The sequence below is a fragment of the Micromys minutus genome, assembly GCF_963924665.1.
Source record: "Micromys minutus genome assembly, chromosome: 10".
Taxonomy (NCBI): Eukaryota; Metazoa; Chordata; class Mammalia; order Rodentia; family Muridae; genus Micromys; species Micromys minutus.
The window spans coordinates 31,050,651-31,066,192 of NC_137979.1; the positions used below are offsets into that span (position 1 = coordinate 31,050,651).

At 37.7% G+C, this 15,542-nt stretch overlaps 1 protein-coding gene across 4 annotated transcripts; it reads left to right on the forward strand.

The window, feature by feature from the left end:
- Positions 1–692: 692 nt before the first annotated feature.
- Positions 693–13,023, forward strand: ZNF207 (zinc finger protein 207). Of its 4 annotated transcripts, XM_080922225.1 has the most exons (12): positions 693–849; positions 3,236–3,362; positions 4,971–5,109; positions 5,964–6,131; positions 6,244–6,319; positions 6,758–6,805; positions 8,104–8,174; positions 8,590–8,747; positions 9,879–9,971; positions 10,833–11,078; positions 11,874–12,033; positions 12,178–13,023. In XM_080922225.1, exons 1-12 carry the CDS (start codon positions 809–811, stop codon positions 12,336–12,338), a joined length of 1,488 nt encoding a protein of 495 aa, XP_080778351.1. In that variant the 5' UTR covers positions 693–808; the 3' UTR covers positions 12,339–13,023. The 4 variants fall into 4 exon arrangements, with proteins under 4 accessions (XP_080778351.1, XP_080778353.1, XP_080778352.1 ...); XM_080922227.1 differs by lacking the exon at positions 9,879–9,971; XM_080922226.1 differs by lacking the exon at positions 6,758–6,805.
- Positions 13,024–15,542: the final 2,519 nt, after the last annotated feature.

Consider the following 15,542-nt stretch of genomic DNA (forward strand, 5'->3'; position numbering starts at 1 on the left):
CAGGCTTTGTTTTCCAGGGTAGCTTCCAAGTCTTGGACTCATAGAATTTTTTGTCTTTGCCTTCTGAGTGCTGGAACAACAGACACAAAGCCCAAAGCCCCTTTAGGATTGCCAAGCACTCCCCATTTCCCTTATCACTATTTCTGAACTGCCCCCTACTGCTTCCTTGACTGTCACTAAAATGACTCTTCCTGAACCATATACGCCCCACTATCGAAAAGCAACTGAAACAAGATATAAAAATTGGCCAGGTTACAATCCGGGAGTGTGCCTTTAATCCCAACACTCGCTGGGGTTTGGGGCCAGCATGGTCTGCAGCAGGGCTAAGTAGAGACCCTATCTCAAAAACAAAAGCAAAACAAACAGCAAGAAAACAAAAAAACAAACAAACCTCAATTTGACCTTGTCCCAGTTACTTTTATTTATTTGCAAGCTATCCTCGTAATCTTTTCCTCCCTTTAATTTGTGTACGAAAGAGCCGACCTATTATCCGACCCAAGCTCTAAAGAATCAGGCTATTCAGCCCGAGAGCTCCACTACCATTTAACCCCATAAGATGGCGGCAGCGCCTGTTCACCCACTCAGGGCTGAAGTCCGCGTCACGTGACGCGCTCTAGCTCTCGCCGCGGTGGCTGATGGGAGGTGGAGATAGAACGAGGGTGTCGGCCATTTTGTGTCTGTTTCCTGCGGGACGCGGTGGTGGCGGTTGGTTCCGAGAACTGTGAGATTCTTTTCTGTTTTTTTTTTTTTTTTTTTTCTCCCCCAGCTTTTTTTCGTCTCCATTCTGCCTGGCCTGTAGGTCGCAGTTATGGGTCGCAAGAAGAAGAAGCAGCTGAAGCCGTGGTGCTGGTATCCTTTGTGGGTTTGACGTGGAGGCCGAGCGTGGGTGTCGCTTCTTGAGAACACTAGTCTGATAGGTTTGGGTTAGGCCTGTTTGCAGAGCACGGCCGGACCCCGCGTGCTGTGGTGGCTGGGTTAGGATTTGGGATGGTAAAATCGGGTTCTTAGTGCGGTAGGGCTCTGGGGTTTGGTGACGCTGGACTCGGTGACTCAGGACCTTGTTTAGTGCAAGCGTTGGGCCTGGAGCCCTCCCCCAAGTGCAGCCGCCCCTAAGCACTCTTGTCTCCGTTGTTTCGCTGAAGATTCCACAAAGGGACTTGAGTTTGGGGTAAATGTCTAATTGACTTCTTGGATAATTGAACTGTAATTATCCCTGTCCCCTCCCCCAAGGAGGAGGATTGGCTTCCGTGTCTCTTTCTGGCGCCTTAATCTTGGGGAAGCGTTTGCTTAACTGGGTGGAGTTACTATTATCTGTTACCCAATTTTGTAGGACGGGATAACTGTTGGGAAGGAAAGCAATTTTCTCGTGTTTTCTTGGATAACGTATTTTATGATAAATTTTGATTTTTATCTTATTACATGAAAACGATTTGTCTCAAAGATTTGTTATTAAAATAGTCAAATAGCTAAAAATCCATTAAGAATTATTTGATTCGCTCATAGAAAAAAAATCTTGTGAGGTCAGAACTAGTATTGTGGATTAAACATGCGAATTTAATTTCCCGAATGTATAGGTTAATATGAAACTGGAAGGAATTTTACGGATTGTTAGTTGAATGTGCCCTTGTCGTGAGTTGGATAATAGACTATGGATTCCCAGTTTCAACTCTATTGTATATTTCATGAATTGTAGTGAAATTGGTTTTTTAAATTTTTTAATCTTTTTATTTGGGGTTGGGGTTCTAGTTGCCTGGAACTCTGTTCACCAGGCTGGCCTCCAACTTAGAGATGGGGATTGAAGGCGTGGGTCATTACAGCCCAATTTGAAGTTGCTTTTTCTTTTGAAAAGAAAAATTTCGAGTTAGTGTCACTGTCTGATCTGGCACTCACAGAATAAATATCTACCTGCTTTTGCATTTAAAATCAAAGACATGGGGTATGCCAGGCTAAAAGATTTTTATTTGAGATTAAGATCTCAGTCTGCATACCAGGTTTGTCTAGTTAAAATATATCCATTCCTGCCACAGATTCCCTGCAGTGTGCCACTGGTCCTGGCTTGTTCAGTTTTGGTTAACCTTTTCTCGGTAACGGACCTCCTTTGTTTTTGTTTTTCAAGACAGTTTTTTTCTTTGTGGTTCAGGCTCTCCTGGAACTTGCTCTGTAGATGCCTGGTCTGAATTTGAGTTCTGCATATATTTGGCCCCCAGATGCTGGGTTTAAAGGCACCACCACCTTCCAGCTAATATTGTACATTTGTAAATGCTGAAAGAATGATTTAAAGGTCATGTGTCTGTTCTTGGTGGCAGGCTTTCATGTTATGCTGGATCACAAAACTTAAACTCTTGGTTTTTCCAAGACAAGATTCATCCATGTAGCCTGGCTACCCTGGAACTTACTCTGTAGATCAAGCTGGCCTCAAATTCATAGAAATCTGCCTGTCTTTGCCTGCTGAGTGCTGGGATTAAAGGCATTAACCACCATAGTACTGAAAAACACTTTGTTTCTCCTGCCTCCAGTTGTGCTGGGGGCTATATAGTTGTGCCCTACAACCAGCATCCAAAGTGCTGGGGCTTGACCAGGCCCCTTGCCTACTAGACAAGTACCTTAATGGAGCTATGTTCTCAGACCTGGAGGTATATGATTTATGTAATTTCCAAACATAAACACTAAACTGAATTATATACAACTTAATATATAAGTTCCCTTGTTTTTTATTAAAATTGTGTGGCGTGTTTTGGCTATACATGTATTTCTGTACACCTAGTGCTTTTGGAGGACAGAAGAACATTAGACTTCCTGGAACTGTCATTCCAGTTGTAAACTGCCTTGTAACTGCTGGGAGTAGAATCTGGGTAGTCTGAAAGAGCAGCAAATGCTCTTAACCTCGAAGTCATTTTAAAGTTGCCCCTGTTCTCCTGTTACATGAAAGGCATTTGTTGTATTTATATTGATGCAGAATCTCACTATGTAGCTCTTCGCTAGTCTGGAGACTCAAAATTGGGGCCCTGGCTGGCCTCAAACTCAGAGGGGTTTGTTTGTCTACCTCTGTCTATTAAGTGGTGATTTTAAAGGCCTTGAGATGGAATATCCTTAGGTTGCTCTACTTTCCTGGGCTCAAGCATCCACTTGCATTAGTTTCTTTCTTATTAGGTAGTATCTGCCCAACTTTTTGTTTGCTTTTGTTGGCAGTGGGGTTATTTATTTTTTTCAGTTTTTTAACCTTAATGTTGATAAGGTATTGTAACAGAGATTTTGATGATGAGAAGATCCTTATACAGCACCAAAAAGCAAAGCATTTTAAATGCCATATATGTCATAAGAAATTGTACACAGGACCTGGCTTAGCTATTCATTGCATGCAGGTAAGAATTTCTCCTCTGTTGTTAACATGTACCATTGTGATTTGTAATCATATGAAGAATATTGAATTTGTCTTTGGAATTTATGTTTGTAATTTATATATTAGGTAAATAGCCAAATCTACTTAAAAACTCAGGTGTTGTGTGTTCTGTCTTTTGGGGGTGGGGTAAGGAGTGGTAGGGATAGAACCCACTTGCTAAGCACAAGCTCTGTCACAGGTGTACCTACCTAGAATCCATGTTTGTTATGTGGCCTGTTAGAAGATAAATGGACTTGACGTAATTTCTTTGATACAGGGTCTTAGTATTTATCCTTAGATGACTGGCCTAGAACTTATGTAGATCTGGCTACCCTCAAATTCACAAAGACACTCTTTCTTCTGCCTCATAAATTTATTCAGTTTTTTGTGTCATGAGTATACTAGAACACACCCTACTTAAGCATTATTCTGTTGTTTGATGTTCAAATTGCTTGTTTTCCCTCCACCCCCCTTTTGTGGATTTGTACACATAGTGTGGGAGAGGCTGGGAAGTGTTCTGTGGAGCTGGATTTTCAGGCAGCTGTGAGCTCTTATTTGGGTGGCAGGAATTGAACTTGAGTCATCTGGAAGATCAGGAGTGCTGCTAATTTCTGAGTTCTCCAGCTTCTCTCAAGTTTTTTATAATAAAATAATGAAAACTTAAGCATTTGTATTTCTGCATCCTGGTGTCATAGTTTACATAAAGGGTGGAGTTACAGTTTAATGGTAGGTCTTTTGCCTGCCATCTTTGAGGCCCTGGATTTGATCTTTATTACTACCCTTTTCTCCTTTGCATTATTGTAGTAACCATTTAGATGCATCATTATATGTTAACTTAATTGTATGGCTGTTATGTGGTCATCAGTACACAGTTGGCCTTAGAGGCCAAAGGGGGTGTCATCCCCTAGACCCCGAGTTACAGATAGTAGTGAGCTATCAGATGTGGGTGCTGCAAGCCAAAGCCCATTCCTCTAAAAGAGCAGTAGTATATGTTCTTAACCTGAACCATCCATCTCCAGACTCATTAATTTATTGTCAATTGTGTGTGCATGTTCACTTGGGGTTTCTGGAAGGACTAGGAGTTTGGATTTTGTCTTTGTTTAACAAAGTGGTCTGTCTTATCATAAGTGATAGAGAAAATGAAAACAAGACAACTTAGTAAGACTAAAGCTGTCAGATGAGATCTGAAAAGTGAACAATTTTCAAGGAATAGCAAAATAAAAGACCTTTGTAGGATTTTCCTATATTGAATTAAAGAAATGGCAGTAATAAGTATGTTATTCTAAATGAAAGGAATTTAAAGGGTAAATATAGTACACTTTGTATGTACCTGTAGCACTCTGCTGACAGTCTGACCCTGGGCCTTCATAATTCTTGGTTTCTTTTCACTTGTTCTGCCACTACTAAGTAACAGCTTTGGCCTAGTTTCCACTCTTTTGAGACAGGATTTCTCTGTAGCCCTCACTATCCTGGAATTTACTCTTCAGACCGGGCTGGCCTCAGACTCAGATTTACCTGCTTCTGCCTCATAAGTAGTCTGCTGAGTAATTTCTAGTTTAAACCCCCCCTTCCCCCCATTTTTTTTTTTAAGGTGCATAAAGAAACCATAGATGCAGTACCAAACGCAATACCTGGGAGAACAGACATAGAGTTGGAAATATATGGCATGGAAGGTATTCCAGAAAAAGACATGGATGAAAGACGGCGACTTCTTGAACAGAAAACACAAGGTAAGAACATGAAAAATACATGTTCACTTTGAGAGTATTGCTATTTTGAGGCTTGAATAAACATGGGTTGCTGGCTTGCACGTTTATACCTGCTGAGTGAGCCAGCCCTCTTATTGGTTTGACTGGATGTGATAAAAGCTGTGTATCACTGCACTCCGCTCCCAATTTTTAATATTTCTAAAGTTTTACTTAATCTTTTTGGGTGCTTTGTCTTGCACCTATGTCTGGGTTTTACAAAGGCCAAAAGATGGTGTCTGATTCCCAGAAACTGGGATTACATCTGGCTGTGAGCTACTTTGTGTGTTCTGGGAATTGAAACTAAATCATCAATCTCTTCAGCCCTGCCAATTCTAATCGCTGAGTTCTGTCTTCCTTCATGTTCAGTGCTTATTAATTAGTGTCATTTGTTTTGGGATATCAAGCTATGTACTGTGCAGATAGCAGAAAGTGTAACCTAATCTCTTGCACATTTTTTAAAGAATTATGTATTTTATGTATGAGTACACTGTAGCTGTCTTCAGACACACCAGAGGAGGGCATCAGACCCCATTACAGATGGTTGCGAGCCACCATGTGGATGCTGAGAATTGAACTCAGGACCTCTGGAAGAGCAGTCAGTGCTTTTAACTACTGAGCCATCTCTCCAGCCCCTCTTACACATTTTTATTTTGACTTTTAAAAGTTACTTTATGTGGGAACCAGTGCCTAAGAGAGTCAGAAGAGGTTGTTGGAGTAATTCACAGAGATCCACCTGCCTCTGTCTCCAGCATGCTGGGATTATAGTCCTAGGCAAAATTACTTAGGTTATTTTCCTCTTTGATGGGTGAAAATGAATTAAAACCTTTTCTTGACAGAGAGTCAAAAAAAGAAACAACAAGATGATTCTGATGAATATGATGACGATGAATCTGCAGCCTCAACTTCCTTTCAGCCACAGCCTGTTCAGCCTCAGCAAGGTTATATCCCACCAATGGCTCAGCCAGGACTGCCTCCAGTTCCAGGGGCACCAGGAATGCCTCCAGGTAGCATGAGATTTGTTAAAAACATATCCCGAGGATTTCATTGATATGATGCAAGTGTTACTTCCTCTTGTTTAATTTCCAGTGCTAACCTTGTTGCTGAAACAATTTGTAGGCATACCTCCATTGATGCCGGGTGTTCCTCCACTGATGCCAGGCATGCCTCCAGTTATGCCAGGAATGCCACCTGGGTAAGCAAACTTTCAGTTGGGTTGTGGGCTTGGGCCTTTTTAACTTGGTTAAAATGATTTAATGATTTAAATACTTAATTTTTTGCTTCTCAAAGATATGGGCTCTATAAATCTTAAACTTTTATTTCTAATAAGGGGTCAGTAAGTATGAGACATTTTCCTTTAAGGAAAATAGATTTTTGGGTAGTAGGATGACTGTAGGAAACCATTTGTTTCAGTTGCATTTGCTGTAATTAAAGTATTGACTATAGATTTGAGTGTCTTAGTTACGGAAAGGAAATTGTAAATGATTTACCAAAGCATCAGAAACTAAAATGAAGTTGAGGTGCGTGTTGCCCATCACTTTTACTTAGTTGGATATGAAAGGTGTACAGTACACTTTCCCGCTGTATTCTGAAAATCACAGTTAGATTTTGATTTTGTCATACATTTTCACAGATTGCATCATCAGAGAAAATACACCCAGTCATTTTGCGGTGAAAACATGTAAGCATCTCATTCATAATGTAATTCAGGAGGTATAATAATAATCATAATGTCATTTGTGTGTGTGTTTAATGATATTTATTCAGTTGACTTTAAAAATTTTCTAATTTTCCCCATGAAAACTTTAGATGTTGTTAGCTCATTGACACATCTTTTTATAAAGTAGAAAATTAAAACAGTTTTGAGCAAATAGACACATTAAAATTATTTTCCTCCCAGGCATGGTAGCCCTGATTTTAATCTCAGAACTTGGGAGGCAGAGGCAGACTAATTTACATACAGTTCTAGGCCAGCCTGGGCTACATATAGTCCATCACAAATGGGAAAATTTTTTTCTAGGTGGGCAAATACTTTCTTGAGCTGTCATTAGGTAGTAAAGCCCAATAATGAGAGGTAACACCTACAATCTATTTTTAATATCTATAGATTAGAAATAAATATCTCTTCTATATAGATTTATAGAATATCTATACTCTGCCATTATGCTTTATTATAGAAGGTAATTTTTTTTATCTAATTAGGATTTATATATAGTAGCTAACTTTTGATAAATATACCTCAGTGGTAGAATGCATGTATAACATGCATCAGGCACTGTTATATTCCCAACACCAAAAAAAAAAAAAACCATCAAAGCACAAATTAAGTTCATATACTTGTAATCTAACGTATTGAAGTAAATTGGACACTGACTGGTCTTTGAAGGTGAGCCTTTTTTTTTTTTTTTTTTTTTTTAAAGGGGAAACTAAATATGGGTTATGTTTTTTAGTCATGGTTTGTTGTTAGGAAATAAAATTGCAATCTGAGCTTATATTTACTAATATTGGTGATGGTTTTTCCTTGTTCCTCCCAGACTGAAATTTTTATTCCACAATGGACAACTCAAATAGAAATGTTTCTAGTTATGTTCGATGTACACATTTTTCAAGTGAAACAAAAACTTTCCAGTTAACACATTAATTAGATGGGGCCTCCTGTGTGTATTTTCAAGAATAGAATACTGTTGGATCTTAGTGATCTTGTTGTGCCACTTGGTTTCCCTCCAGGGTGCATCCCCAACCCCAGTCTCTTTTAATGGTAAACAGAAGTTTGTAGGATGCTTGTTATGGTAGAATTACTACAGTATATGTTACATTCTTGTGGCTTGGTTGATTTGATTTTAGTACTTGAGATATTCAAGTTTTTTATTTAGTGTTTTTGGCAATTTGTAATTGCCAAAAGTATTTTCTTGTGGTTTATACTGCTAGTTAATATATTTTTGTTTTATTTTATTTTTTTCCTTAAAATGCTTTGAATAGAATGATGCCAATGGGTGGAATGATGCCACCTGGACCTGGAATACCACCTCTGATGCCGGGTATGCCACCAGGTATGAAGTGTAAACAGTTGTTTTTGTACTGATAGCATTTTATTCCTAAGTTTCTAATTCTCTTACATTGTGAAAGAAGTTTGGTGAATGGGCTTGGTGTGATGTCATACAGTCTCAATACCTCACTTTAATTTTAGCAGAGATAGGCTGGTATCTAGAGCTGCAGACTAGCCTGTACATAGTTGCTTTAGGCCAGCCAGGGCTATGTGGTGAGATCCTGCCTCAAAATAAAAAGTTAGACAAAACAATGATCACCAGTAAGTTTATAGGTGGCATCTAGTGATACTGGTTTACACCTAAGATTTTAAAATGAAGTGACAGTTTGAACTACTGTGAGGAACAAATGTAATTATACGGAATTATTTTTGTTTGAATTAAATGTTTTTTTAAATTCTTCTGAATCATTTTGCTGCAGGTATGCCCCCACCTGTTCCACGTCCTGGAATTCCTCCAATGACTCAAGCACAGGCTGTTTCAGCACCAGGTATTCTTAATAGACCACCTGCACCAACAGCAGCAGTACCTGCTCCACAGCCTCCAGTTACTAAGCCTCTTTTCCCTAGTGCTGGACAGGTAAGGTGAAATTCTTGAAAAGGAGTGCATTGTATGTTTAAGGTAAAAACTTGTTCACAAATATCTTTGAAATTGTTTCAAATTGGTTTCTTAAATCAAACAACTTAATATGTGATACATTAAAATGTAGCTTATCATTTGTTAGACCTTGATATCCTCTGTTCACAGCAGGTAGAAAAGAATCATTATTTTTCCAAAGATGTGCATTCTTTATTCTTACTGTAGGTAGATGTGAAAGTTGAATTTCTGAGTACATATGTAAATGATGTTTCAAGGTCCTCTGAGTTGTTGAAAGCAGTAGAACTAGGTTGGGGCCAATGAGACCTTAGCAGGCTGGGTGATAGTGACACATGCCTTTGAACACAGCTCTCAAGAGCAGACAGAGTCAGGTGGATCTCTTGAATTAAAGGCCAGTGAGTTCTGGGAAGTCGGGCTATATAGAAACCCTGTAAAAACCAAAGACTACAGCAAGACATTTGAAAGGTGTTTGTTCTCACTTACAATTGCAGTAAATTGCAGTGCAGCACTTGAGTTGGAAGAGCATTAATTAATGACTGTTAATATAACTATTTGCTTCCATCAATTTCTAGTAGATAGGTGGGCTAGATACATGATAGCCAAAATGTTTGCACATTTTTTTTTTTAGTACTAAGTAGATGTATTTAAAAGGATCGAGATTTTTTTTTAAAAAGTGTAACCCTTAGATTTTTCTCTTTCCCACTGTTTCTGGGGGCAAAATTTTAGCTGCCTAAATTTACATTCTGTGGTAATGGAGATTTTATTTATGGATGTGTTAAACTTTTATCAGAATCTGTAGGCTCATGTAGAGCATCTGCATAGAGAACTGTCATTTTCAATCTTATGTTAAGATTTCTGAACTACTGCAATATCAAACATTAAGTTTAGAAAAGAAACTTATGTCTAACTGTATTGGTGTAGAGATACTTTTTTGAGGCATGTACTTTTTTCTGTTTAATGAAAAATGTATTAACTCTGCCTCGTTAAATGACATCTGATTGCATTACGATCTCCATTTATTAAAAAATGCAATCTATACTAAAAAGTGCCACATGGCATGTTTCACCCACTTGTTCGGAGACGGTTCATTGTTTCCTTTCTTTTATGCTACAGATGGGGACACCTGTAACAAGCTCAAGTACAGCTTCATCCAATTCAGAAAGTCTGTCTGCATCTTCTAAAGCTCTGTTTCCTAGCACAGCACAAGTACGCAGGAAGTTGCAGTTTAAAATTGTTAAAATGGCTTTACAACTTAACCCTTTGGACCCCTTATGAAAGCTAAACCTTACCGATATATTTAGTTTTTTTTAGAAGTAAAAGAAATACTAAAACTCAAATGGCATTTGCAAATTTGAATTCATATTAATGACTCCAACAAAGTACTCTATAAATTTCTGTGGCTCTAAAGGGTTAAAGAAAGCATGTGAGCAGTAATGAACTATAATGGCCAATGGTTAGCCTGATGCATGGTTAAGCTACTTTTGATTCGTGCTGTTAATGTGTCACATCTTTATGTGAAAAATTTAGCACTCTGCATTTGTTTCTAAAGTTGATGTAGTTAAGAAACACTTATATTACGAAAGTAATGTGTGTTACTGTTACCTCTATTTAGAGCCTGCATCATTAACCCTCCTGTCTATACTGTGTTCTAGGCATTACTAATCGGAGCGTAGTGTGCTGCTCTCTGTAGAACACCTGCATAGTTGGTGACACTGACAAGTCACTCTTACTGTAGAGTTTCAATGCTTACTAAGGGGTTTATTATGCCAGCCTGTAGTTTCAATTTTTTGAGCTGCTTAAAAGATGAATTACTTGAAAATGAAGAATTTAGGAGAATAAAAGCAGTTGCATTAAATACTATTTCATGATTCTATAGCAAATGAAAAGGGAATACGAAGCATTGTAATTGTTTTTTTGGAGAGTAGGTATAAGCCATCTGAGTATAGTAATTTCAGCACAGTATTTTTTGATATTCTTACGGATTGAATGTAAACCATATATAAATGGTTTTCTGTTATTTTCAACTTTGGGTATTGACTTTATTAATAAAGGCTTGTTACTTTACAGGCTCAGGCAGCTGTCCAAGGACCTGTTGGGACAGATTTTAAACCCTTAAATAGTACTCCTGCAGCAACAACTACAGAACCCCCTAAGCCTACATTCCCTGCTTATACACAGTCTACAGCTTCAACCACTAGTACAACAAACAGTACTGCAGCAAAACCAGCAGCTTCAATAACAAGTAAGCCTGCTACACTTACAACCACCAGTGCAACCAGTAAGTTGATCCATCCAGATGAGGATATATCACTGGTAAGTTGTTGATAGAGTTTTATTAGTATTGATCATTGCTAGAATTATTTGATCAAAAATCATAGCAACCTGCCCATTGGAGAGGTTTTTATTTATAGTTAAATGATCTTCACTGATTTTTAAATCTTCCCAAATGGTTTTCATTCATTTTTTTAAGAAGCCATAAATACTATGCAAAGAAAGGACTATTATTAGTTTGGCCTCATCCCTAACCTATTATTTCAAAAAGAAAAGACAGTAAGTTTGGTTCTTATTCCTTTTATTTATTTTTATTTATTTTAAGATTTATTTATTATGTATAAGTACCCTGTAGCTGTCTTCAGACACACCAGAAGAATGTGAGGATATCAGATCACATTACAGATGGCTATGAGCAACCATGTGGTTGCTGAGATTTGAACTCAGGACCTCTGGAAGAACAGTAATTGCTCTTAACCACTGAGCCATCTCTCCAGCTCAGGTTTTTAGTCATTTAGAAACAATGTGTAGACATAAATTTGCTTGGATTGACAAAACAGTTGAGTGTTAAAGTCTACAAACTCTTTTAAGCCTCTACAGATGAATTTCATTTGGTAGAAAGTTAATACTTAATTTATAAATTTTGTGATTTCAGCTAGCTGTGTTCTAATGTAAAAATAGTTAAGGTCATAAGGCATGAAGATTTTTAAGTAGTGGAATGGGCTTGTGTGAACAAAAGTAATTATTGAGTAATTATGTACTTAAAGTTACTAGGATTGTCAGTATTTGTCTTCCTTCAACCTTGTATTAGACATTGTACATCATTTCTATTCTCAGGAAGAAAGAAGGGCACAGTTACCTAAATATCAGCGAAATCTTCCTCGACCAGGACAAACTCCAATTGGTAACCCACCAGTTGGACCAATTGGGGGTATGATGCCACCACAGCCAGGCATACCACAGCAGCAAGGAATGAGACCTCCAATGCCACCTCATGGTACTTTTGTTTTCCTTCCTTGCTTTTTTTGGTTACGTGAGAGAGAGAGAGAGAGAGAGAGTGTGTGTGTGTGTGTGTGTGTGTGTGTGGTGTTTGAAAACAATACAAAAACTAACTTTATATACATTGTGTGGTGTTTTTTAGGTCAGTATGGTGGTCACCATCAAGGCATGCCTGGTTATCTTCCTGGAGCTATGCCTCCGTATGGACAGGGACCACCAATGGTGCCCCCTTACCAAGGTGGGCCTCCTCGACCTCCAATGGGAATGAGACCTCCTGTAATGTCGCAAGGTGGCCGTTACTGATCTTACTTCGTCAAGTCTAATAGGTTTGGAGATTAAACCTTTTCTCAACTTGTGCTGTTTATATAGACAAGCTTCCGTCTATAAGCCTTCATTGTGACTTTAACAAACATAATCTTCCCACATACCAGGAACTATTGGACATTTATTTGACATGGGAGAAATTATTTGGAATAATAAAACAGGAACTTTTCCTGAAGTTGCAATTTATACTGTATGGCTTCTTTTTCATGTTTCATCTAGGTTTTTAGAAGTGAAGTATAGTAAATTTGGTTCGTTAAATTGTGAAGGCGCTGGAATTACATGAACATACCACCTTAAATAAAGGCAAGTTCTGTAAGATTACATTGCTATTTGTAAAGTTATGCCTTCGCAGCATTTCCAATGCTGTTGGACTTCATGTCCCCAACCTAGCTTGGTGAGGGTTGTAACTGTTTCCAAGTACTTGTACATTGGGAGTTTGAATGTGTAACAATATTTAATGTAATTAGAGAGTTCTCCTGTTGCAGGGTTTAAGAAAACTGGCCCATTATTATGGTCATGTGACTTTTCTGTATTGTTAAACTTCATTGTAATAAAATGAGACAAAAATTTATGCCTTTTTATTCATAACCCAGCTGTGGACCACTGCCTGAAAGGTTTGTACAGATGCATGCCACAGTAGATATCCACATAATAAAACTCAGATACCAATACAGTTTTGATACATGATTGAATTCTTTAAGCTATAGATTTCTTTAGCTGCATGTCTTAATATATATAACTATATATATAAAGTTCCTGTTAATGTGTCTGTTGACAGAAACTCTAATAGACACATGAATCATTACATAAAGGATATGAAGACTTTCCATGTCACTGTTGTACATCTTTCTGTTTTCATGTTACAGAAGTTGACAATGTAAACTTGACATTTTCTTGCTAAGATTGTTTAGACCCTAGTGCCAGACCCCACTCATTTTCTTTTGATTAATTTTAAGACTCCAGGTGCCAGTTGAATAGTTTATGAACCTTGGAAGCTATCCGGGTGCAAGCTTCTAGAAGCTTAGATGCATGTTCTTATGTTAATGGTTTGATATAAGTTAACTTCTTTTATGTTTCTAGTACAGTGTCTGGAGTTTTTATTATACTCCTTGAAGATTATGTTACTTGATACTAGATAGGTAACCTCTGTTGCCTATCTAAAGCCAGATGGTTTGACTGGTAATTATGATCCTTGCAAATTTTGGATGTTGCTGTGTTCCTAAGTAGCTGTCTTCAGACACATTAGAAAAGGGAAAGGGATCCCGTTCATAACAGATGGTTGTGAGCCACCATGTATTTGCTGGGAATTGAACTCAGGACCTCTGGAAGAACAGTCAGTGCTCTTAACCTACTGAGCCATCTCTCCAGCCCTACTGTTGGGGATTTTGTGTTGTGTCTCATAGTAGCTCTTACAGCTATTGTTGACATCTTATTTTTTGGGGATATGGGGCTTGGGTAGGGTTATGATTAGTTACTTTAAGTATCAGGTGATCTGTACAAAGTAATTGCTCTAATATAGGTTGCTTTGATTTAAAAATTCTGAGGAAATGCTAACGGTCTTTAATGATTTCTGTGAAGGTGTGACAACAAAAGTTATTCTAATTTTGTAAGAATTTATATTGAAGATATTTGGCTTGTTACAGAGGAAAGTGAACAAGTAAAATTTATTCTGAGATATGACATTCTAAAGCAGAATGCCATTTTTAGTCTGGTATTTGCTGCACTAATTCTGTGCCTCCTCTTGCGAGGTACAGAAAGTTCCATCCAGTTTGTAATGAAAAACATTCATATATACCAAAAATGAGTTTCTGCTGGCAGCTAAATTACATGTCACTTCTTCACCTGAATACCTGTTGAGTTAACTAAAATTTTTAAAACTTTGTATATTAGATTGGCAGCACCTATTTCATACTGCCAAAGAAAACTCTGTATTGAAAGTAGTAAGGTTTAGTTTGGTGTGTGGTGCATACAGAGGCAAATGCAACTCTTGAGATGTAGGCCATCCATGGCAGTGTTATACAAAGAGATTCTGTCTCAAAAGAAAAAAAAGAAACAAAATACTGTCTTTTTAAAAGGTGGCAAGATTAAGTTTAGAATGGTTTAGAAATGCTTTCTTCTAGAACAAGACAGTTCAGAAATTCATGAATTTGATTATCAGAAAGCTGAAGAATTGGTAGAACTTTAACAATTATACAAAGATTAACATTTGTATTTTCAAAGAACAAGATAGCAGGACTTATTCTCTGAGGTCTACAACTTATAAGTAGAAGAATCCTAATAAGAATTTCAAATTACATCAAATATTATGCATGTAGCTGCATAACTCAGGAGTGGTATCCATTTAGTATGTTAAAAGTATAGTTTTTGCATGCATCAAGAAGTAAGCTTAAAAGGGATTAAGCTCCTAGAAGTACTGCTCACCTAATTGCTTCTGGGGTCCATAGTGTGGTTTACACTTAATTTCAGATGGCCTCACAAAAAGGCTACTTTCAGTTATTTGCTGTGTTCCTGTACAACATTTCATGAAGCTGTAAAATAAAGAAGCCTGTCAGCTTCCATCCACAGTGGGTCAGTTTAAATTTAAAAAAAAAAAAAAAAAAAAAAAGTCTGGCACTAGTTTCTACTCAATTTTGCTCTTGATAGAAAAAACCCTAGCAGATGAGGATCCACTTGAGTGACTTCTGAAGTTAACACTGGATTTGACTCCTTGCTATTATAATAATCTCATGCTACTTGTTAGGGGAGAGCACCTATTTGACTGTTCAGATTACCCATTGAACTTCAGCTGAGTTTAATGAACTTATGGAAATCTCCAAGAAATAAGTTTGGGCTTACAATGCATTATAGACAAAAAGACCTGCTCTTTTTTCTGTTGCTTGCTTGATCATTGGGACTTTTAAAAAAAATGATGCATGTTTTTTTAATTAATTGGGTGATGTTTTTCTAAAATTAAAATTTTCTTCTTCCTATAGCCCTGCCATAGGACAGGCTGAGGCTGAGTCTCAGTGTTGCCCTGTTCAGTCTGAGGCAAGTGGGATTTATTTTATTACTTATAGGGGCTTTCACAGCTTTATGGCTGTTGGATATTTATGTCCCCAAACTTGCAGCAAGTTTGGTGAAGGCCCCTAAATTTAATTAAACTTAGGATTTTTATATTCCTTTGGCAGAGAAGGCTCTATATTA

Excerpts from the sequence above, each read along its gene's own strand:
- ZNF207 (XM_080922225.1), top strand. The coding sequence starts at position 809 with ATGGGTCGCAAGAAGAAGAAGCAGCTGAAGCCGTGGTGCTG. Across the intron at positions 850-3,235 it reads CAGCTGAAGCCGTGGTGCTG|GTATTGTAACAGAGATTTTG; the intron begins GTATCCTTTGTG and ends AATGTTGATAAG. Across the intron at positions 6,320-6,757 it reads ATGCCAGGAATGCCACCTGG|ATTGCATCATCAGAGAAAAT; the intron begins GTAAGCAAACTT and ends ACATTTTCACAG.